This window comes from Haliotis cracherodii, unplaced genomic scaffold, assembly GCF_022045235.1.
Source record: "Haliotis cracherodii isolate W230 unplaced genomic scaffold, xgHalCrac1.p SCAF_30, whole genome shotgun sequence".
NCBI lineage: Eukaryota > Metazoa > Mollusca > Gastropoda > Lepetellida > Haliotidae > Haliotis > Haliotis cracherodii.
The window spans coordinates 2,394,354-2,413,598 of NW_027266287.1; the positions used below are offsets into that span (position 1 = coordinate 2,394,354).

General features: G+C 42.6%; 1 protein-coding gene across 1 annotated transcript; it reads right to left on the reverse strand.

Moving 5' to 3' along the window:
• Nucleotides 1-2,464: 2,464 nt before the first annotated feature.
• LOC139477060 (uncharacterized) lies at nt 2,465-11,178 on the reverse strand. The gene is made up of 6 exons (XM_071259620.1): nt 10,313-11,178; nt 8,659-8,873; nt 5,975-6,063; nt 4,258-4,375; nt 3,527-3,652; nt 2,465-2,744 (listed from the first exon to the last, which is right to left on the reverse strand). Exons 1-6 carry the CDS (start codon nt 11,176-11,178, stop codon nt 2,620-2,622), a joined length of 1,539 nt encoding a protein of 512 aa, XP_071115721.1. The 3' UTR covers nt 2,465-2,619.
• Nucleotides 11,179-19,245: the final 8,067 nt, after the last annotated feature.

Here is a 19,245-nt window from a genome sequence, read left to right on the forward strand (position 1 = left end):
GTGAACTGATTTGTAGAGATCAGATTGAGATAACACGGTCACAGCCTTGTAAGGTCATGGCCATTGCGATTCAGTAGTTGCATGGTCATGAGTTAATACGTGGCGTTGCAAAATCTTATTGCCCAGGCCAAAACGAAAATAGTTTAAAGGTTCACCCACGGGTGTAAAAAATGGAGTGAGACAAGATCAGGGCTTCTTTGAAGAATCTTTCGGTTATATCGTGGCCAGAGAGACGTTTCCGGTCTGAGACGTGTCTAAGGCTGGAGAAACCCACAAGCATGTATCTCAGATTGGGGATATGCCAGAAAGTTTTCCTCACACAATTATGCACTGCGATACAAGAAAGATGCTGGCAATCCAATGGCATAATCTGTTGATACATGGCAATGAGAAACGATATGATGGATATATATATATATATATGATTATGACATGTGCTGTGAATATAGAGAGGATATTATATTTGTCGAGTGATGAAATCTCCTTTCCCACGTCACGAGATGAGAGAAACATGATATTTGGAAATGACGATAAACAAAATCAACTGCAGCAAATAATATTCTTGAAACCTATGTGACCGCTGTTCGAAGCGAAGGAATACACACTGGTCAAGTAACAAAAATGGTGCTTTGCGAAACGAACAGTCTCGATTGACGAGTTAAATGAGATATTTACAGGATATAACGAAATATTTCAAGACACGATGCGATATTAACACATAAATGACCATCTGTCATTTTGTCGCCTTAGCAATGTAGAATTAACGTAAAATGAAAGTTAACAGTTTGTGTACGGGACACACATTTGCCATAAAGAGGTACTTGTTGCGGGGAGGTAACTCTTGTATGACAATAGTTCCGTCAAAGTGTTATGTTCACTGCAGTGAAAATATATCTTTTCTCAACTTTTGGGCGGGGGGCAGTCGTCTAAGGCGCCGCGATTTGCTGTGCAGAGTTGCGTCCCTTGGGCACGCCAGAAACCTATGATTGTGGGTTCGAATCCCGGTTTGCCTTGATTATGTTTCTAGGTTTGTCAGCACCATACCCGTGCTCGTGGGTTTCACCGAAGTGGTAAACGTCTGAGACCTGCATCACGTCGGGCTTTCCTCCCACATTAAGCTGACACGCAGTGATGTGACGGGAATAGGTTTCTGGCGTGCCCAAGGGACGCAACTCTGCACAGCGAATCGCGGCGCCTTAGACGACTGGGCCACCCGTGTCCCCCATTATCAAAAGAGAAGACGTTTTGCAAAAAATATTATAGGGTCTGAATTGGGGTTGTTCGTCAGTCCGTTATATCCGAAATAAATATCAAAATGAAATATTATTGGATTGGAATTTGAAACCTCCGCCAATTCGCTTTATCGGATTTCATTCATCAGAAGTTTGTTATTCAAGTAAGTAGAAATTTATGAAAAACTTTAGGAGGATAGGAAGTTGTTTTGTTAGTTTTATCCGAAGTTCGTTATAAGTTTATGGTAACTCAAGAACCGGATGTGAGTTTGATTCGATTTTAGACTTCATTATATCCGTTGTTTACTGTATGACATGCACAGCTATTATTTGTTATAGTCAGCGAAGTAGACAGAACAGAATATTGAAAGATAATATTTATAATTTATTCACGTACATACAACAAACAATGTCATGTAATTCAAATTTGCTTATACAATATCACAGAATTGCTGATTCAACACGAAACAATGATATAAATAAACTAAAAAACTGTATTCACAAATATAACAAACAAAACACCATATATAACAGTATACTTAAATTCAAATTTAATCATCGTGATATTAACCAACGTTTTTGATTTTATCCTCGCGTTGTACTGTGTCCCCCAGTTTTCGCGAATACATAAACAGTTGCACTATTAATTACGGTTGGCGCAGTAATTCCTGACATTCAGGGAACGCTTCGTCAGTTTGGCTTATCTGATATCAAACCACGTGCAATCTTCTACTGCAACCGACTTTTGTTGGTGATGGGTACCCGGTAGGAAGATATGGTCATGCCAACAAAGTTAACATAAACGGCAACTTAGGATCTGAGATTGCAATTTCAGCCTCACTGATCGAGGTTGCAATGTCTTGTGTATTTCCCCGGTGCTATGAGAGTGAGTGAGTGAGTATGGTTTTACGCCGCTTCGTTGTGTCGAAGTTGAAGGGACCTACGTCAATACTTCGAGTTATCCGAGGTTTGACACAACCAAAAATGGTGACCTAAGAAGGAATACGCAGGGGTCAATCTGTTTCTTCGAGACAAGCGTAAGTTCGACAGAACGGTGTTCGACTGTAGATCATTTATCAGTTGGATTATTCTATTCCGTCAACATACTTCCTTATCAAAGATCTACAGGGATAATCCGCGTTAAATGTATCGATAGCGCTGGCAGGTACTGGAGCACAGGTCAGGTTAAATTGAACTCAAGTTTTCTTTTTTTTTCATATACGTGGGGCAGATATGGAAAAGACATAATACACATTGTGACTTAGAAGATGGCGTATCAGAGACATATTGATTGTGTGGCATATTAACATTACAAACGGATTCAGGTTGAAGCTTGGATACTTATTGTTGGTACCCGTCAGAGCCCTAGATAATACTGTGGGTGGTTTCAGAACGACGAATACGGCCCGAGGACATGGGATTTCTCCCGTCGTATACCCTGTATACTGAATGCGGGGCCGTGGGGTCGTGTGCTGGACGTAGGGGTGTATGACCCAGGGCCGGGGGTGTCTTCTGAAAAAAAAAGAGAAGATTTTGGGAGATTAATGGGAGCGAACCGGGATTCGAACCCACAATCATAGGTTTCTGGCGTGCCCAAGGGACGCAACTCTGCACAGCGAATCGCGGCGCCTTAGACGTTGGGCCACCCATGCCCCCTTTATACATTAATCCTGGCTTACGTAAACATATCAACAATAGCTCAATACGCGTCTTTAGTATTCCCCTTATGAAAGTGCAAGAAGTAGTAACGCTTAAAGATTAAAGGGGACACGGGTGGCCCAGTCGTCTAAGGCGCCGCGATTCGCTGTGCAGAGTTGCGTCCCTTGGGCACGCCAGAAACCTATGATTGTGGGTTCGAATCCCGAATCCCCGATTATGTTTCTAGGTTTGTCAGCACCATACCCGTGCTCGTGGGTTTCACCGAAGTGGTAAACGTCTGAGACCTGCATCACTTCGGGCTTTCCTCCCACATTAAGCTGACACGTCGCGATATAACTGGAATATTGTTAAAAGCGGCGTTAAACCCAACTCACTCACTCACTAAAGATTAAAGTTGTAAGCCATTAAATGGCATTTATTAATGTTCATCCAACTTCTAAATGCCTATCAAAGACTTTAACCTTGACTAAATGCTTAACACTTATCTTTCTATTTTTGTTGTCTATTGCCATACGTTATGGTATTGACGATGTTAATGAAGAGATCTAATAATGGATATTTACTTTTAGTTGCAAACTAACTATAACTTGTATTTTTCACAAATCCAGTGTCAGTTTTTAAGGTTGTTATTTTACCTGCTGAAGACCACAAAATGGTACCCTCCCGTCTGAACTGGTGACTGTAGGCAGGGTGCCGTCTAAACAATGCCCTATCAGAGTGATGGGTGTCATACTCTCCTGGAGATGGTTCCTTGGCGGCTCCTGCAATACAATAAACCAGACTCAGTTTTAATGAATTAATTATGGTAATTAAAACCGTATATACTTGAATAAATAGTTACAAAAGGAATAATGAACAACAACAACAACAATTTTATCTTGCAGTGGCGATGGGGTAGCCCAGTGGTTAAAGCGTTTGCTCGTCCGGGTTCTATTCCAGACATGGGTACAATGCGTGAAGACCATTTCGGGTATCCCCCGCGTTGATATTGCTGGAATATTGCGTAAAATTATATTCATTCAAATCATGCGAATTTCTTCCTGTCATGTGTGCGGGTCCAAATTACTCCATGGAACGCAAATTGAATGCTGTTTTACACCGATTATAGCAATAACACCCGGACTGGATTCCCGACATGGGTACAATGTGTGAAGCCCATTTCTGGGCGTCCTCGCCACGATATTGCTGGAATATTGCCAAAAGCGGCGTAAACCCATACTCACTCACTCACTATACCGTCATAAGCTTGATGTGCTAAAGCATTCACTATGTTTTTCATCTGATTGAACAAACTGGTCCATTTTGATATTTGTGTTTTGTAAATATCATTATTCAATTGTATTCAATAATTGGTTTGATGAGCAACCTTGTTTCGTGATTGAGAAGTCGCCTTTCCTCCCCATTGAATACGACGGAGACTCCGGCATCGTCCTTTGCCGTGGTCCGAGGAGTGATCCTTTCTTGTACAGGTTAGGCGTCGGCCACTGAAACATTTATGTTAAGATAAAACACAACTCTGAAGATTTGGTAGAAAATGTAAACCTGCGAGCGAGGGAAAAGGCCGAGCTGAAAGTTTTAAATGTTCAACCTTAACGTGTTTTACCCAACTTATGAACCGTCAAAATGCACGAAATACCAGAAGGAAAAGTATGAAAACATCGAGATACCTTATAGTGAAGCAGAAGTGTGTCGCGGTATATCAGGAATTCTATCAAAGCGTGCGAGAGAAAAAGCACGTGCAGCAGGGACCAACTGGAGTCATGACAATTAAAATTGAACAACTTTTCGTCACCTGCCCCGGTGGCTCCTAGGGAAAACAGTGGGTCAAAAAACACGATATGTGATGTTGCAGGTTTGATTCACGTCATAGAATGTTCATGTAAAACAAATTGTGACTTTTAACCAAACAAAAATCAACATTATATTCATATCAAAAGGCCAGTTTGTAAAACCATTTCGGGTTTGGAGAGTGAGCTGGCTACTGATTTACTTCCTGTCTTATTTTGTCCGGGGGTGTCAGGAACCTGATGCAATATGGGGCGATACCGGGATAGGTTTATGAATAGACATTCTAAACGTTGACTTCAGTATATTATTAAAGGGAACTGTGAAGATCCGGGTTAGAATATGTCTTCAACAACTCATATGCTTGTCGTAAGAGGCGACTTACGGGATGGGGTGGTCAGGCAAACTTTGTCAATCGTGATCAACGCGTGTGTCTGACTGAAATTTTACAGAAGCGACACCGAATTCCCATTAACAAGTCTCTGATAAGATAACAGGCATAATCACGCTGACCCTTGTTATTTCAACTAAAAAACATTCAGCAACCTAATGCTGTGATCCGCTGTATGGCGTTTTTTACCTGTAATATTCTGACTTATAATCAGGATACATTACTCAATTTCAGCCTTCACTTATCTCATTGTCGATCTGTTGTTTTTTCTTGAGTTTGCAAAGTGCTTTAACCTTCTTTAACCCATTAACCAACTTCGTCACATTTCGTTCTTGACCTCAATCTGCTTCAAATTCCAGATTTATCCAGATAAGTTTCTCAGCACCAGAGCATGTAGGTTGTAAACCTCTATGACTTGCATAACGTTGTGTCGTCCTCTCAGACTAAGTTGACACGATATGATGTAACGAAATACCTTTCAAAATGGTGTGAAACTCATTGTCATGAACGATAAAAAGTGGTTAGTTAATCCAGACACCTGTTAATCCAGACATTTGTTCATCCATAAACTCGCTAATCCGGACACCCGTTAATACAGCCAATCGCTAGTCTGGACATCTGTTATTCCAGACATACGCTGATCAAGACATTTTGTAATCCAGACACCGTTAAACCAGACACCCGTTCACCCAGACACCCTCTAATCCAGACATTTGTTAATCCGGATATTTGTTAATCCAGACATACGTTAATCAAGACATTTGGTAATCCAGACACCGTTAAACCAGACACTAGTTCACCTAGGCACCCTCTAATCCAGACATTTGTTAATTCCGACATTTGTTAATCCAGACACTTGTTAATCCAGACGACGGTACGGGCTATCGTTATAAATTTGCTAACTCACCGTGCCGTCACTGACGAAGTCCACCTTGGTGTGCCAGACATGGGGTGTTTGAAACCACGTCTTGGCCCATGATGTTCTCGAACCTCCCTCTACAACGAAATGTGGTGTTCTATTGATTTCAGATAAACTTTATTATCTAACTGTGGCTCCCACAAACAATATCTCCATAGCTTTCCTGATCACCTATTGGTCGACTGTCATAAGCGTAAACATGAAAGTTTAAACGTTCGCAGCTAACGCAAGTGACAACATTTTACTTAAAAACATATTTTCATTCATTCCAACAATGCCACGAAATACAATTCAAAATACAGAACTGTTTGGTGAGTGAGGATGTGATTGACTCATAGTTAGTGAAAATACAGGGTAGAACAGGTCTTCAGCAACCATGCTTGCCGTAAAAGGCGACTATGCTTGTCGTAAGAGGCGACTAACGGGATCGGGTGGTCAGGCTCACTGACTCTCTTGATACATGTCATCGTATCCCAATTTCGTGGGTTGTTGTTCATGGTGTAAATCACTTGATTGTCTGGTCCGGACTCGGTTATTTACAGACCGCCGTCATGTGGCTGGAATAATGCTGAATGCGGTGTTAAACAACAAACAAACAAACTCACCCTTGTGTCTTTTCATGTCAAGAATATCAGCATGCTTTTATCGATGAGTGTTGCTATATTTGATATCAAAAGAGGGTGAGATTCTAGTTCCCACTATTCCAGTTTGTAAACAGTAATAACAAGTGTAAAACGCACTACTAACAAACTTCAGTTACAGAGAGATTGGTGATACCAATTGAATTTTAAAACTCATTGTAAGAATGACGTCTCAATGGTCCACAAAGCATTGTGAAGCAATTCCCTTGTATCAAGTCAAAATTAGTTTATTTGTGTGTAGGCCTTTGGCCCATATACAAGAAAATGCAGTGCCAATAATACAATGTGAAGCACATTACATAGATTTTACGACTTCAAGTCTTTGTTTGTACGCATAAAATACATAATATTGCAGACGTTTTAATAACTCATCCTGAATTGTACACAATATTTTTTTGAATTTATATATAGTTGGAAACTTCCAATACAATTCTAGCAAATAAACTTTACGCAGCTCAGTATAATGTTTACAGATCAATACGAAATGATATTCATCTTCAACAGACATATTGCAAACACATACGTAAACATGATTCAATAGATTGCCATCTACCCTCGTTCTGTCGTAAAGGTAAAACGTTACATCTTAATTTGATAAAAACACTGCGAACATGTTTATCATTGTAAATGCTCAAATATCTTTCAGGTTCAAACAGTGTTTTACATTCTTTATACATCATATATCGGGTACTACTGTTGAGTGTTGACCTCCAGTTTTGACGATATTCATCTACAAGACACGTTGTAAGCACCCCAATGAAAGCTATGTTGTCCCCAACAGACTGGTTTAACCATACAAATCCCAAACCATGCGAAAATAAAATGTTACGAACAGATGCTACCCAAGTATTACGACCAATATTGTCGAAATACATCAACATGTTACATACTTTTCAAGCATTCGGGTTAATTTTAACCAGTACTTTATAATGCGGACCTGCGCATTGACATAAAGCGGGTAGCGACAACATTCACCATAGACAATGGCATTTTGGCGTTTGTTTTCAAACCTTTATAAAAGTTTTACATGCCAAAAGATGAACTCGTATCGATATCTCCTGTGGAAGCCAGTTTTGGACGATAATCGATTATCCACGTACCGAATATGATACAGATGGAATATAGCTGACTCCGGTGTTAAACATCATCAAAGAAAACAACAAACAGCCTGGCAAAAGAAATTATACCCTTGGAAATTGGGTACAAAACGTTACTAGGCTGAAAAAAATCGCTGAAACACAGCAAACATTAGGTCCATAACATAACTATGATCACATACATCACCAGCGAATAAATTTTGTTTTCTTGTACATGTTTAGGCACCATCAATCATGGGTGTATAAGTCTATTTCCGTCAGTTTATTTGAGATCCTATACGGCTTGCAAGCAATACATGACCGCCTCCGTGGTCTAGTGGTAGAGGGTCCGCCCCGAGAGCGGAAGGTCCGGGGTTGGATCCTCAGCCGCGTCATACCAAAAGACGTTGAAAGACGGTACTTGTTGTTACCCTGTCTGGCGCCTGGGATTAAGGGGCTAAAACAAGGACTGGTCGGCTCGGAGTCAGTATGCTGTGTCTGAGTGGTGTATGTTAAACTGCGACATGGTATCTCAGTGTGCTAGCACTATGAATCGGCATCGGTCCGGACTAGTACAAGTAGCCCAACACACACACACACACACACACACACACACACACACACACACACACACACACACACACACACACACACACACTCACACACACACACACTCACACACACACACACGTCGCTATGTAAGTGCAATAATCTTGGACGCGACGTTAAACCCATTTCACCTCACCTCACCGCTATGTAAGTTCAATAATCTTGGACGCGACGTTAAACCCCGTTTCACCTCACCTCACCGTTATGTAAGTGCAATAATCTTGGACGCGACGTTAAACCCCATTTCACCTCACCTCACCGCTATGTAAGTGCAATAATCTTGGACGCGACGTTAAACCCCGTTTCACCTCACCGGCAAGCAATACTTGATCAAACATTGCCATACCTCTCTCAGGGGAACACCGTGCTCCAAATGTCCAGGCGGGGGCATTGGTTTCGTACAGGGGCTTGTTCCGTGGGGAGTAGGTCCACGGCGAGGGCCCCTCCATGTCGAATCTCAGGGGGGGTCGCGCGTTATTGGCTTCCTCCCAAGTTATCATTTTCGTTGGACGTCGGGGTTCCTCGTAATATAGGCTTGGTGCTGCGCTGACTGTCTTGGCCCTGTATCGAAAACATGTACTAATATATAACACGACATATCACATCTCACAACGTTAACATTATCAACGATTTTCACTAACTCTCAAGGCAGTCCCCACCTTATTGGCCAAGGTCTTGCCCGCAGTGTTAGATCAAGTGGTGGCAACATGACGCAATTGCTTCTGTGCCCGATTGTACCTGTTTTAAACTTTGTACAAGACTTTAAGTGGGACAGAATTGAAATGCCCGAGCCCACTGTTCCGCAATCCGGGACTCGACTTATAGCGATATCAGGGTTATTAATGACGGTGTTTACACAGCGAGTTTGTGAAGAGTGAAGAACAATTGTAAAGGTGTTTTTTATAGATCTGCTGTTGAGGATTTATCAAGATGAAAAGATATACCATGTAATTTACCTTTGGACCATTGTAAAAAAATGCAACATGCAACATTTATATTCATTTATCTCGAGTATCAAAAGTATCATTCATTTCTAAATATAGGATGAGGGGGAGGAGGTGTGTGTGTGTGTGGGGGGGGGGGGGGGGGGTAGCCTAGTAGTTAATCCTTCTTTCCACCCATCCCCTCTTAAAATGTTGCTTGAATTGTGCACTCACTTTAATATAAAGTAACCTACGGTTATCACGAACTCAAAGGGACCACTAAGTTTAGTTTGTTATAACCGTAGTTCGTTACAATCATACATACAGCATAAATATAGCAAATAGTCGGGACAAAAAAATCAGTTCGTAATATCCGTCAGTTCGTTATAAGCGTGATTGTTATAAACGTACTTTACTGTAACGGTATATGGATGAATACAATTTCTGCACGTGTTAACCTCTTACGGATACACATCATACATTTAAGGAACAACAGTCACATGCATTGGTCATTAACCCTAATTCTACCTTCTTTCAACGCAGGTCATGGTTTTTAACATTTGGTTGAAATTCAAGAAACACAAACATGGTGCTAAAATATATATCATTAATAGGTTTGAATCTGTCTTTGCACCGTAAAAAAATCAGAGGGTCTTCATGAACACCTGTCACTGTTTGTCAGCGACCCATGCATACAATTTCAATCACTAGTTTGTTGTTTAAACCCAGTGGGGTCTGTTTCGGCAGATAATCGAGGCTGGTTGTTCTCTGGTGTTGCCGTTCTATATTTCAATAATCCAATGAATGAGTCCAGGCGCAGTCAGCGCGTACTTAAGGTGAGTGAGTGAGTGAGTGAGTACGGTTTTACGCCGCTTTTAGCAATATTCCAGCAATATCACGGCGGGGGACACCAGAAATGGGCGTCACATTGTACCCATGTCGGGAATCGAACCCGGGTCTTCGGATTGACGAGCTAAAGCTTTAACCACTAGGCTACCCGACCGCCCCGTACTTAAGGTGACGGCAAATCAAACATGAAAGAAGAAAATAATATGTACTCATTGGAATCTTACTCACTTTGGCGTCATTGTAACGGTTGCCAGGCGTATGAATCGAGGTGGAACACGACTCCGCAGCATCTGCTTGTGTTCGAATCCTCTCGGGGCGTTCGGAGCTTGTAGACTTTGAATGTGCGCATGCGCCGACCGTATCAATGGCAGACGACTCGGAGGTGCGGTTGACATGGTTGGGTAGCTTTCAGATGATGTGGGGGTCTTACGTCTACATGCTTTAGCATCGGCGGAATTCCTTTTGGCATTTCCCCTTTCGTCAGACGCCCTTTGTACCGAGTCGCCAGCCAGTATTGCCGCAGAATCAACAGACATCTCTCTTACTGCATCAGTAATATTTTCTTCAGCGCCTCCTGAACGATTCGACGCAGAAACAACATCCAAACCATTTACTGTATGTTCCTGAGAAGAAGGGAGATTGTCCTTATGAACAGTGGTGATGTCGTCCACCGCTGGTACCACGACAGGAGACAGTCCCTTTGACTTCGAGTCACCAGACTCCAATGTGTCATTGCTGTCATTTGATTTGTCGTCTTCAACATCTGCTTTCTCTTTAACCGGATCTTCATTGTTTCCTTGATCGGCTATTACTTGACCTTGACCTTGACCTTCAGTCACATTCCCACCCTCTTCCCCCAGTCTTCCTGGTAAATCTTCCATTGGCATACTCCTGTCACCTTCTCCAAACACTCGCTCGCCAGACGGACCTGCACTGTCCTGTTGTGGTTTGTCAGAGGTATTCTCCGTCACGTGGCTTGCATATTGAACCGTGCTTCCTGTGGGATCATCCTGGGCCGTTCCTGCACCGTTCGGAGCTGCACCAGGAACAGCAGCTGCATCACCGGCGACGGCCTCCTCCGTGGTCATCGACATACTCCCGTCTCTTCAGACGACGCTTCACGATGATGTCATGGGTAGTTTATCTGTTAACAAAAAACTTGTGTGCTTAATAATTATGATATTTTAGTAACCTGTTCTAAAATCTTTGGTTCAGTAGAGCTGAGTATAAAACGCTTGAACAAAGAAACTCGTGTCATGTACACATTTAGTTAAGTGACCCGTAAAGGTCCGGGCTTGAATAGGTCTTCAGCAACCCATGCTTGCGCTAAAAGGCGACTATGCTTGTCGAAAGAGGCGACTTACGGGATCGAGTGGTCATGCGTGGATCGATGCTCATAATGTCAATCACTGGATTGTCTGTCATGACTCAATTATTTACAGACCGCCGTCATATAGCTGGAATATCGCTGAGTCAAAAGAATGGACTGCTTTGAAACGCGGAATTAAATACGAGTTCATTTGATAGATTGGGAATCAATTTTTATTAGTTTTATAGTATCTCACGAGGATTTCAAACAAATCTGCGATTTCTTTAGTTCACTTGTAGGTCTTGGTTATGTTCCCACAGAAAATTGGTTGAGTTAGCCTCGTGGTTGAAACGTTCACTCATCACACCGATAGCCCGGGTTCGATTCCCCACTTGGAAACAATGTCTGAAGATCATTTATTGCTAAAATAATGCTACGAGTGGCGTAAAACCATACTCAATCACTATTGAAGGAACGTCTTTTTCTGTACATCAAAATATTTTCGAACAATATTTCTAGAGCGACACAGAGCTCAGACGTTTACCAATTTGGTGAAACCCACGAGCACGGCTATGGTGCTCACAAGCCTAGAAACATAATCGGGGCGAACCGGGATTCGTACCCACAGCAAATTGCCGCGCCTTTGACGACTGGGCCACTAGTGTTGCAGATCTTCTTAGAAATCAAGGGGGGCCCAGTCGTATAAAGTGCCTCAGTTCACCTTATTTCCTGGGTTCGAATCCGGCAAATTACCAATGTTTGTAGAGTTCACTAAACTGGTTAACGTGTACATGTGCGACCGGGGATTCTTCTCAGGGGCGGTCCCGTAGCCTAGTGGTTAAAGCGTTCGCTCATCATGTCGAAGACCCGGGTTCGAATCCCGACATGGGTACAATTTGAAGCCCATTTCTGGTGTCCCGCGCCGTGACATTGCTGGAATATTGCAAAAAGCGGCGTAAAACCATATATACTCCCACAATAACCTCCTGTAACTAAATGCCATTATAAAACCTATTTCATTGCACACCCCTAGAAACCACTTTGGAATAATCACATTTTCAAAGACAACACAACCAAACATGTTATCTTGAAACACATAAACGGTCACATGAACCAATATTTTTTAATCATGTCAGTACAACCAGTAATATAACATTTTTATATCGACAGAACTTCTGATACCGATCCAAGAGCCTCGGGTGTGTGAATATATTTGTCTTATACTCAGTGGTAATGTCAGGTTAAATTAGTAGGATGCTGTAATAATGTGGCAGAGCGGGATTATATTAACTTCTTTTGGATCCGAAAGTCGTTTGCTGGGTAGAATATAGATCGAAATGGAATGTTTACTCACAGTTCTGCATTCTCTTTTGCAAGAAAAAGAGACTTGTTTTTTTTAACATTATTGAAAGTATGCGCAAGTTGTGGATGTTGCTATGCATGTTGCTGTGCATGCTGCTGTGAATGTTGCTATGCACGTTGCTGTGCATGTTGCTATGAATGTTGTTATGCATGTTGCTGTGCACGTTGCTGTGCATGTTGCTATGAATGCTGCTATGCACGTTGCTGTGCATGTTGCTGTGCACGATGCTATGCATGTTGCTGTGCACGTTGCTGTGCATGTTGCTATGAATGCTGCTATGCACGTTGCAGTGCACGATGCTATGCATGTTGCTGTGCACGTTGCCATACATGTTGCTATGCATGTTGCTGTGCGTGTTGCTATGCATGCTGGTGTGCACGTTGCTGTGCATATTGCTCAGTGCGTTGCTGTGCACGTTGTTGTGCGGATTGTTGTGCAGGTTGCTCTGCGCGTTGTACATGTTGCTGTGCGCGTCGTTGTGCAGGTTGCTGTGCATGTTGCTGTGCTTGTGGCTGTGGATGTTGCTGTGCACGTTGCTGTGCATGTTCCCGTGCATGTTGCTGTTAATGTTGCTGTGCATATTGCTCAGTGCGTTGCTGTGCACGTTGCTGTGCACGTTGCTGTGCATGTTGCCGTTCATGTTGCTGTTAATGTTGCTGTGCATATTACTGTGCATAATACTGTGCATGGACTCCTCTTTACCGAGATGACTGAATACGCTTGAGGTGAGCCGAGTGATTATTCCAACAATACACACGACTGTGCCGCCCCGTAATTCAGTCAGATATTATGTCGATCTTAATACCATGTCTTCTCATGCATGGTAACGTTATACACGAAGACGCCACAACACCAGGAGGTTTATATAGCATACACGCCAAAGACATGAACTTGACAGCGGCTTTGAGTTGTGTTGTTCATACGGGCGGAACACTGTATGCGTGCATGATAAACTCACTCTATTATTCAGTTTTATTGCCAGTGACACTGACGTTTATTTCAAGGAGGCTATAGAGGGTCCTTTCACTCACATAACACTTGGGGATTAAATTAAATCCTGCACACATAACCTATGGGTTTATAAAACTGACATAACGGTTGGACGCGATCTGGCAGGTGTTTTTCTTTTGGGTCATGGTGTCCTGAGCTGCTCAGTTACTTACCTATTATATCTATTCGTGAAGAGACGGGGTAGAATAAGTCTTCAGCCACCCATGCTTGCCGTAAAAGCGACTATGTTTGTCGTAAGAGGCGACTAACGGGATCGAGTGGTCAGGCTCGCTGACTTGGTTGATGAATGTAATCGATCCCAATTGCGTGGATCGATGCTCATGACATTCATCACTGGAATGTCTGGTCCAGATTCGATTATTTACAGACCGCCGTCAAAAAGCTGGAATATTGCTGAGTGAGGCTTTAAACAACAAACCAACCAACAACCAACCTATTATATCTGTTGATTCAAGATACGTAAAGCCTTTCGTATATGTGTGTGTATGTGTGTGAGTGAGAGGGAGTATGTGGAAGAGTGTGTGTGTGAAAATTTGAGTGTGTGAGTGAGTGTGAGAATGTGAGTGTGTGTGAGAGAGTGTGAGTGTGTGTCAGTGTTTTTGAGTGTGTGTGTGAATGAGTGTGTGTTAGTATGTGTAGATGCCAACGATACAAGCGTTGTGTATTAGTTCTTTTAAAATGTGGTAAATCTATTTCCAGTAGACTTTGTATTACAATATACCCTCCAGGTTAGATGGCGTGTACTGACAATAACAATGTCACCTTCTTGCAGAGTGGTGAGTGATTGAGTGAGTGAGTGAGAACGCCGCTTTTAACATTATTTCAGTTATATCACGGTGTGTCAGCTTAACGTGGGAGGAAAGCCTGAAGTGATGCAGGTCTCAGACATTTACCACTTTGGTGAAACCCACAAACACAGGCTTGGTGCTGACAAATCGAGAAACATAATCGGGTCGAATCGGGATTCGAATGATCATAGTTTCCTGGCGTGCCCAGGGGACGCAATTCTACACAGCGATACCGACGTCTTAGATGACGTGTCACATGTACCCCCATCTGACAGAAGGCATCAATGTTATGTAAATCTATTTAACAGATAATAATTACACTAACAACATGTTTGACAACTGTCCCTAATTATAAAATTTAGACCATCAAAAGGACTGGGATACACGCCGTGCTGCGCAACCTCGTTTTAAGAAACTGGTTATACTCTCTCTGCGACCGAATTGGCGGAACGAACACTGTTAAGTGACACACACATTACCTGTTGGGTAATACCACTCCAATGTACATATAAACACAGCCAGTCCCTGTTGATATAAGAAGCGAGACATCAACAATCGATACGGTAGAGTGTAATCTCCTCGGCCGTCTGGAGGGTGATTACATGCGTTCGAACACATATTGAGGCTATGCATTGATCTATCGATTACATTGATTATGCTGACGGGACATGTATGTCTTCATAAATATATTGAATCAAGCTTATACCTGTGTATGATATTGCGGGCATTTATAACACGGGGAACCGGTTTGTCTTTGAGAGCAAGTAAACTACCTCGTGTTTGTATATAAGAATTGTTAAAACTACATACCTAGAGAAATAGATAGATAGATAGATAGATAAATATGATGGGGTAGATTAGTAGATACAAAGAAATACAGAATGAAATACAAACGTATTAGATAGATATACAGAGAGAGAGAGGGGGGGGGGGGGAGAGAGAGAGAGAGAGAGAGAGAGAGAGAGAGAGAGAGAGAGAGAGAGAAGAAAGAAGGATAAATATATCAGATGATAAATATATCGAGAAAACCTAGAAATTCTCACAGGAGAAGGGTTATAACATTTCAAACATGTTTATCACCTCGTTTCCCGTATCATACATGACTTATCCACGGACAACTGTGTAACTGTCACTTGACCGTTATACACACTAAATCTATACATATAAACCATGCTTGTTGAATTATCCTGTGTCAAAATCACGCGCAACGTGAATTATAACACTTACCTTGCATTGTAAATACACATTCGGTCAAATATGATTTACATTCACTTGCAGTCTCACGTACGTCGGTTTATAAACACTTCATAAACCTGGTGCGTGCTTTGGCTATGTATATCGACTGTCACTCACTCCACCACAGCCGCCATGTTGTTACTAACGACGCCACGTGTTGTCAGGGTCCTTGCCTTATCACGGTTGGATCAGCGATTAGACTGCGCTCGTTCGTTGATAAGTCCTCTTGTTTTGACCTATGTCTCTCATGGGTTACTAGATCGGTTATTGAGACTCTAATCTGTACATGAACGTGATCAAGCGGCTCTAACCTCCGCGGAGATATATTTCACATAATTGAGTATTTTATTACAGTAACGTGGGACTTTGATCACAGAAAACTGCAGGGTAAACATTAATGCTGGATAAGAACTAGGTATACATCCTAATGTATACAGTCAAAGGTTTTCATAATGAGATCCGACCCGTGAAGATCCGGTGTAGAATAGGTTTTCAGCAACCCATGCTTACCGTAAAAGGTGACCTTGCTTGTCGTAAAAGGCGACTAACGGGATCGGGTGGTCAGGCTCTCTGACTGGGTTGATGCATGTCATCGATCCCAATGCATGCTTGCCGTAAAAGGTGACTATGCTTGTCGTAAGAGGCGACTAACGGGATCGGGTGGTCAGGCACTCTGACTGGGTTGACGCATGTCATCGATCCCAATGCATGCTTGCCGTAAAAGGTGACTATGCTTGTCGTAAGAGGCGACTCACGGGATCGGGTGGTCAGGCTCGCTGACTTCGTTGACGCATGCCATCGATCCCAATGCATGCTTGCCGTCAAAGGTGACTATGCTTGTCGTAAGAGGCGACTAACGGGATCGGGTGGTCTGGCTCGCTGACTTGGTTGACGCATGTCATCGATCCCAATGGATGCTTGCCGTAAAAGGTGACTATGCTTGTCGTAAGAGGCGACTAACGGGACCGGGTGGTCAGACTCTCTGACTTTGTTGATGCATGTCATCGATCCCAATGCATGCTTGCCGTAAAAGGTGACTATGCTTGTCGTAAGAGGCGACTAACGGGATCGGGTGGTCAGGCTCGCTGACTTGGTTGATGCATGTGCGGCGTTAAACAACAAACAAACAAACTAACAAACATAATGAGATCCAGGTACGGCTTGTTTTAAATAAGTACCTTTCACGCCGGACTTTAAAAACCGTTAATGATTTGATAAAGGAGATCGAGCCTCTGTATTACCGTATTTCCTCTATTAGACGCCGGGACTCTCACAGACGCCGGGACTCTCACAGACGCCGGGACTCTCATAGACGCCGGCCTCTTATAGAAGCCGGGTCAATTGTTCAGTGCAAAAAAATAGAAGCCGGGCCTCCAATAGACGCCGGGTCGATCAATTGATTCAATTAATGATCCCTTTTTGGGACCTAAATTACATAATGAGGACTCCCTTTCTCTTCCGGTAACTCCACGTGTGTCGGAAAACGACTATCTACAGATATCTACGAACACAAAATATTTCCATTTCGTGACGATTCGGGACATTCGTGGTCAATGTGAGATGGGGGTATTAATAGAAGCTGGGCCTCCAATAGACGCCGGGTCAAAGGCTTGTCCGAAATAAATAGAAGCCCGGGCGTAAATAGAAGAAATACGGTAATCATTTCAAGATTTCAAAATGTTGATAACTCTAAATGAGCGAGTATCTTTTAGCAGCAATATCAGGCCGGGGGACATCTGAAATGGGCTTCACACATTGTACCCATGTGGGGAATAGAACCAAGGACTTCGGCGTAACGACCGAACGCTTTCACCATTTGGCTACCCCCATCGCCCGGATAATACTGAATTAGCATGTTGTTATTAATACTGGAATGAAGAACCTTCTGATTTCTCAACACCGTCTGTTTTCATAAATGTATTGCAATTATCAGTCATTTTGATTTTAGCTATGGCCATGTTGTTGTTGCTTTAAGTGTTTAAGAGGTCGCCTTCTGCCTTACCAATTCCGGCTGACCTGTTCCTCTTTGGGACTCCTGTGTGTGAGTTTGGTATTCACAGTATTTCTGTTTTTGTATTGATATGATTTCTATTTTCGTATATTGATATAATTTCATTTTATCTTTGGTTGCTCTGTTTATATGCTGTGGTCAGGCTGGAGGCAAGGATATATACACAGATCAGGGATTAACGAATCCTAACTTCTCAAGAAGTTCTCCTCACTTTTGTTATTGAGGTGAGGTGAGGTGAGGTGAAATTGGGTTTAACTTATATATATTTATTGCACTTATATAGCGACGTGCATGTACGTGTATGTGTTTGTGTGGCTGCTTGTACTAGTCCTGACTGATACCGATTTATAGTGCCAGCTCACTGAGATACCATGCCACAGTTTAACATGAATACCCCACTCAGACACAGTATACTGACTCCGAGCCGACAAGTCCTTGTTTTAGCCCCTTAATGACGACAACAAGTACCATCTTTTAACGTCTTTTGGTATGACGCGGCCGGGAATCGAACCCCCGCACTTCCGCTCTCGGGGCTGACGCTATACCACTAGACCACGGAGGCGGTCCCTTTTGTTATTTAATATTTTGTTTGTTAATACATGGGGCCAATGGTGGTCTCCGCACCTACCCAACTCCCGTTGTCAGGAGTTACAAAACCAGTCGAGCATGATTATCCCCAAGAACAAAAGGTGTCTCCTTTATTTTGCTCCCCATGGAATATTACACAGGACCAAATGTTATGAGTACAAGGAGTATACAAAAGACCGATTTTTCAATATATCCAGAAGTGACATATTCATTAACAATTAATACTCACATTAAATAATTTTCATCAAGATTGGCATGAAAATGGTATGTGGATATACAACTCATATGCAAATAAATTACCTTTATACAATAGGTGAGGTGCGTTCAATATTATTGCGGCATGCATGCACGTGTGTGTGTATGTGTGCGTGGCTTCTTGTACTAGTCCGGACTAATGCCGATTTATAGTGCAGGCCCTCTGAGATACCATGCCGCAGTTTAACATGAATACCCCACTCAGACACAATATAATGACTCCAAACCGACCAGTTCTTGTTTTAGCCCCCTAATGCCGAGAGCCAGGCAGGGTAACAAGAAGTACCATCTTTTTAACATCCTTGGGTTTGACGCGGCCGGGGATCGAACCCAGGACCTTCCGCTCTCCGGGCAGACGTTCTAACATTAGACCCCGGGTGCGGTGCCTATTTATAATAGGTACAAGAATTTATTAATACATTCTAAAAAATCTGGAAAGTGTGATGCAGCATTTGTCATAAAGTAATTGAATGAATGCTGTTCAATAACCAATCCCATTTAAATCACATCTTAGTTCTCGCTACCGCTAAACAAAGATCTGAGGACATCCCATTACGTGTCAGGCTTCACGGGAATCGAACCGGGGTCTTCGGCGTGACG

Bases quoted from the DNA above. Each gene is read 5' to 3' on its own strand.
- LOC139477060 (XM_071259620.1), bottom strand. From the start codon at position 11,178: ATGTCGATGACCACGGAGGAGGCCGTCGCCGGTGATGCAGCTGCTGTT. The intron at 4,376-5,974 runs GTGAGTTAGCAA...TAAATGTTTCAG, and splicing joins ACTTCGTCAGTGACGGCACG to TGGCCGACGCCTAACCTGTA. The intron at 3,653-4,257 runs GTTGCTCATCAA...ATTGTATTGCAG, and splicing joins CTTCTCAATCACGAAACAAG to GAGCCGCCAAGGAACCATCT.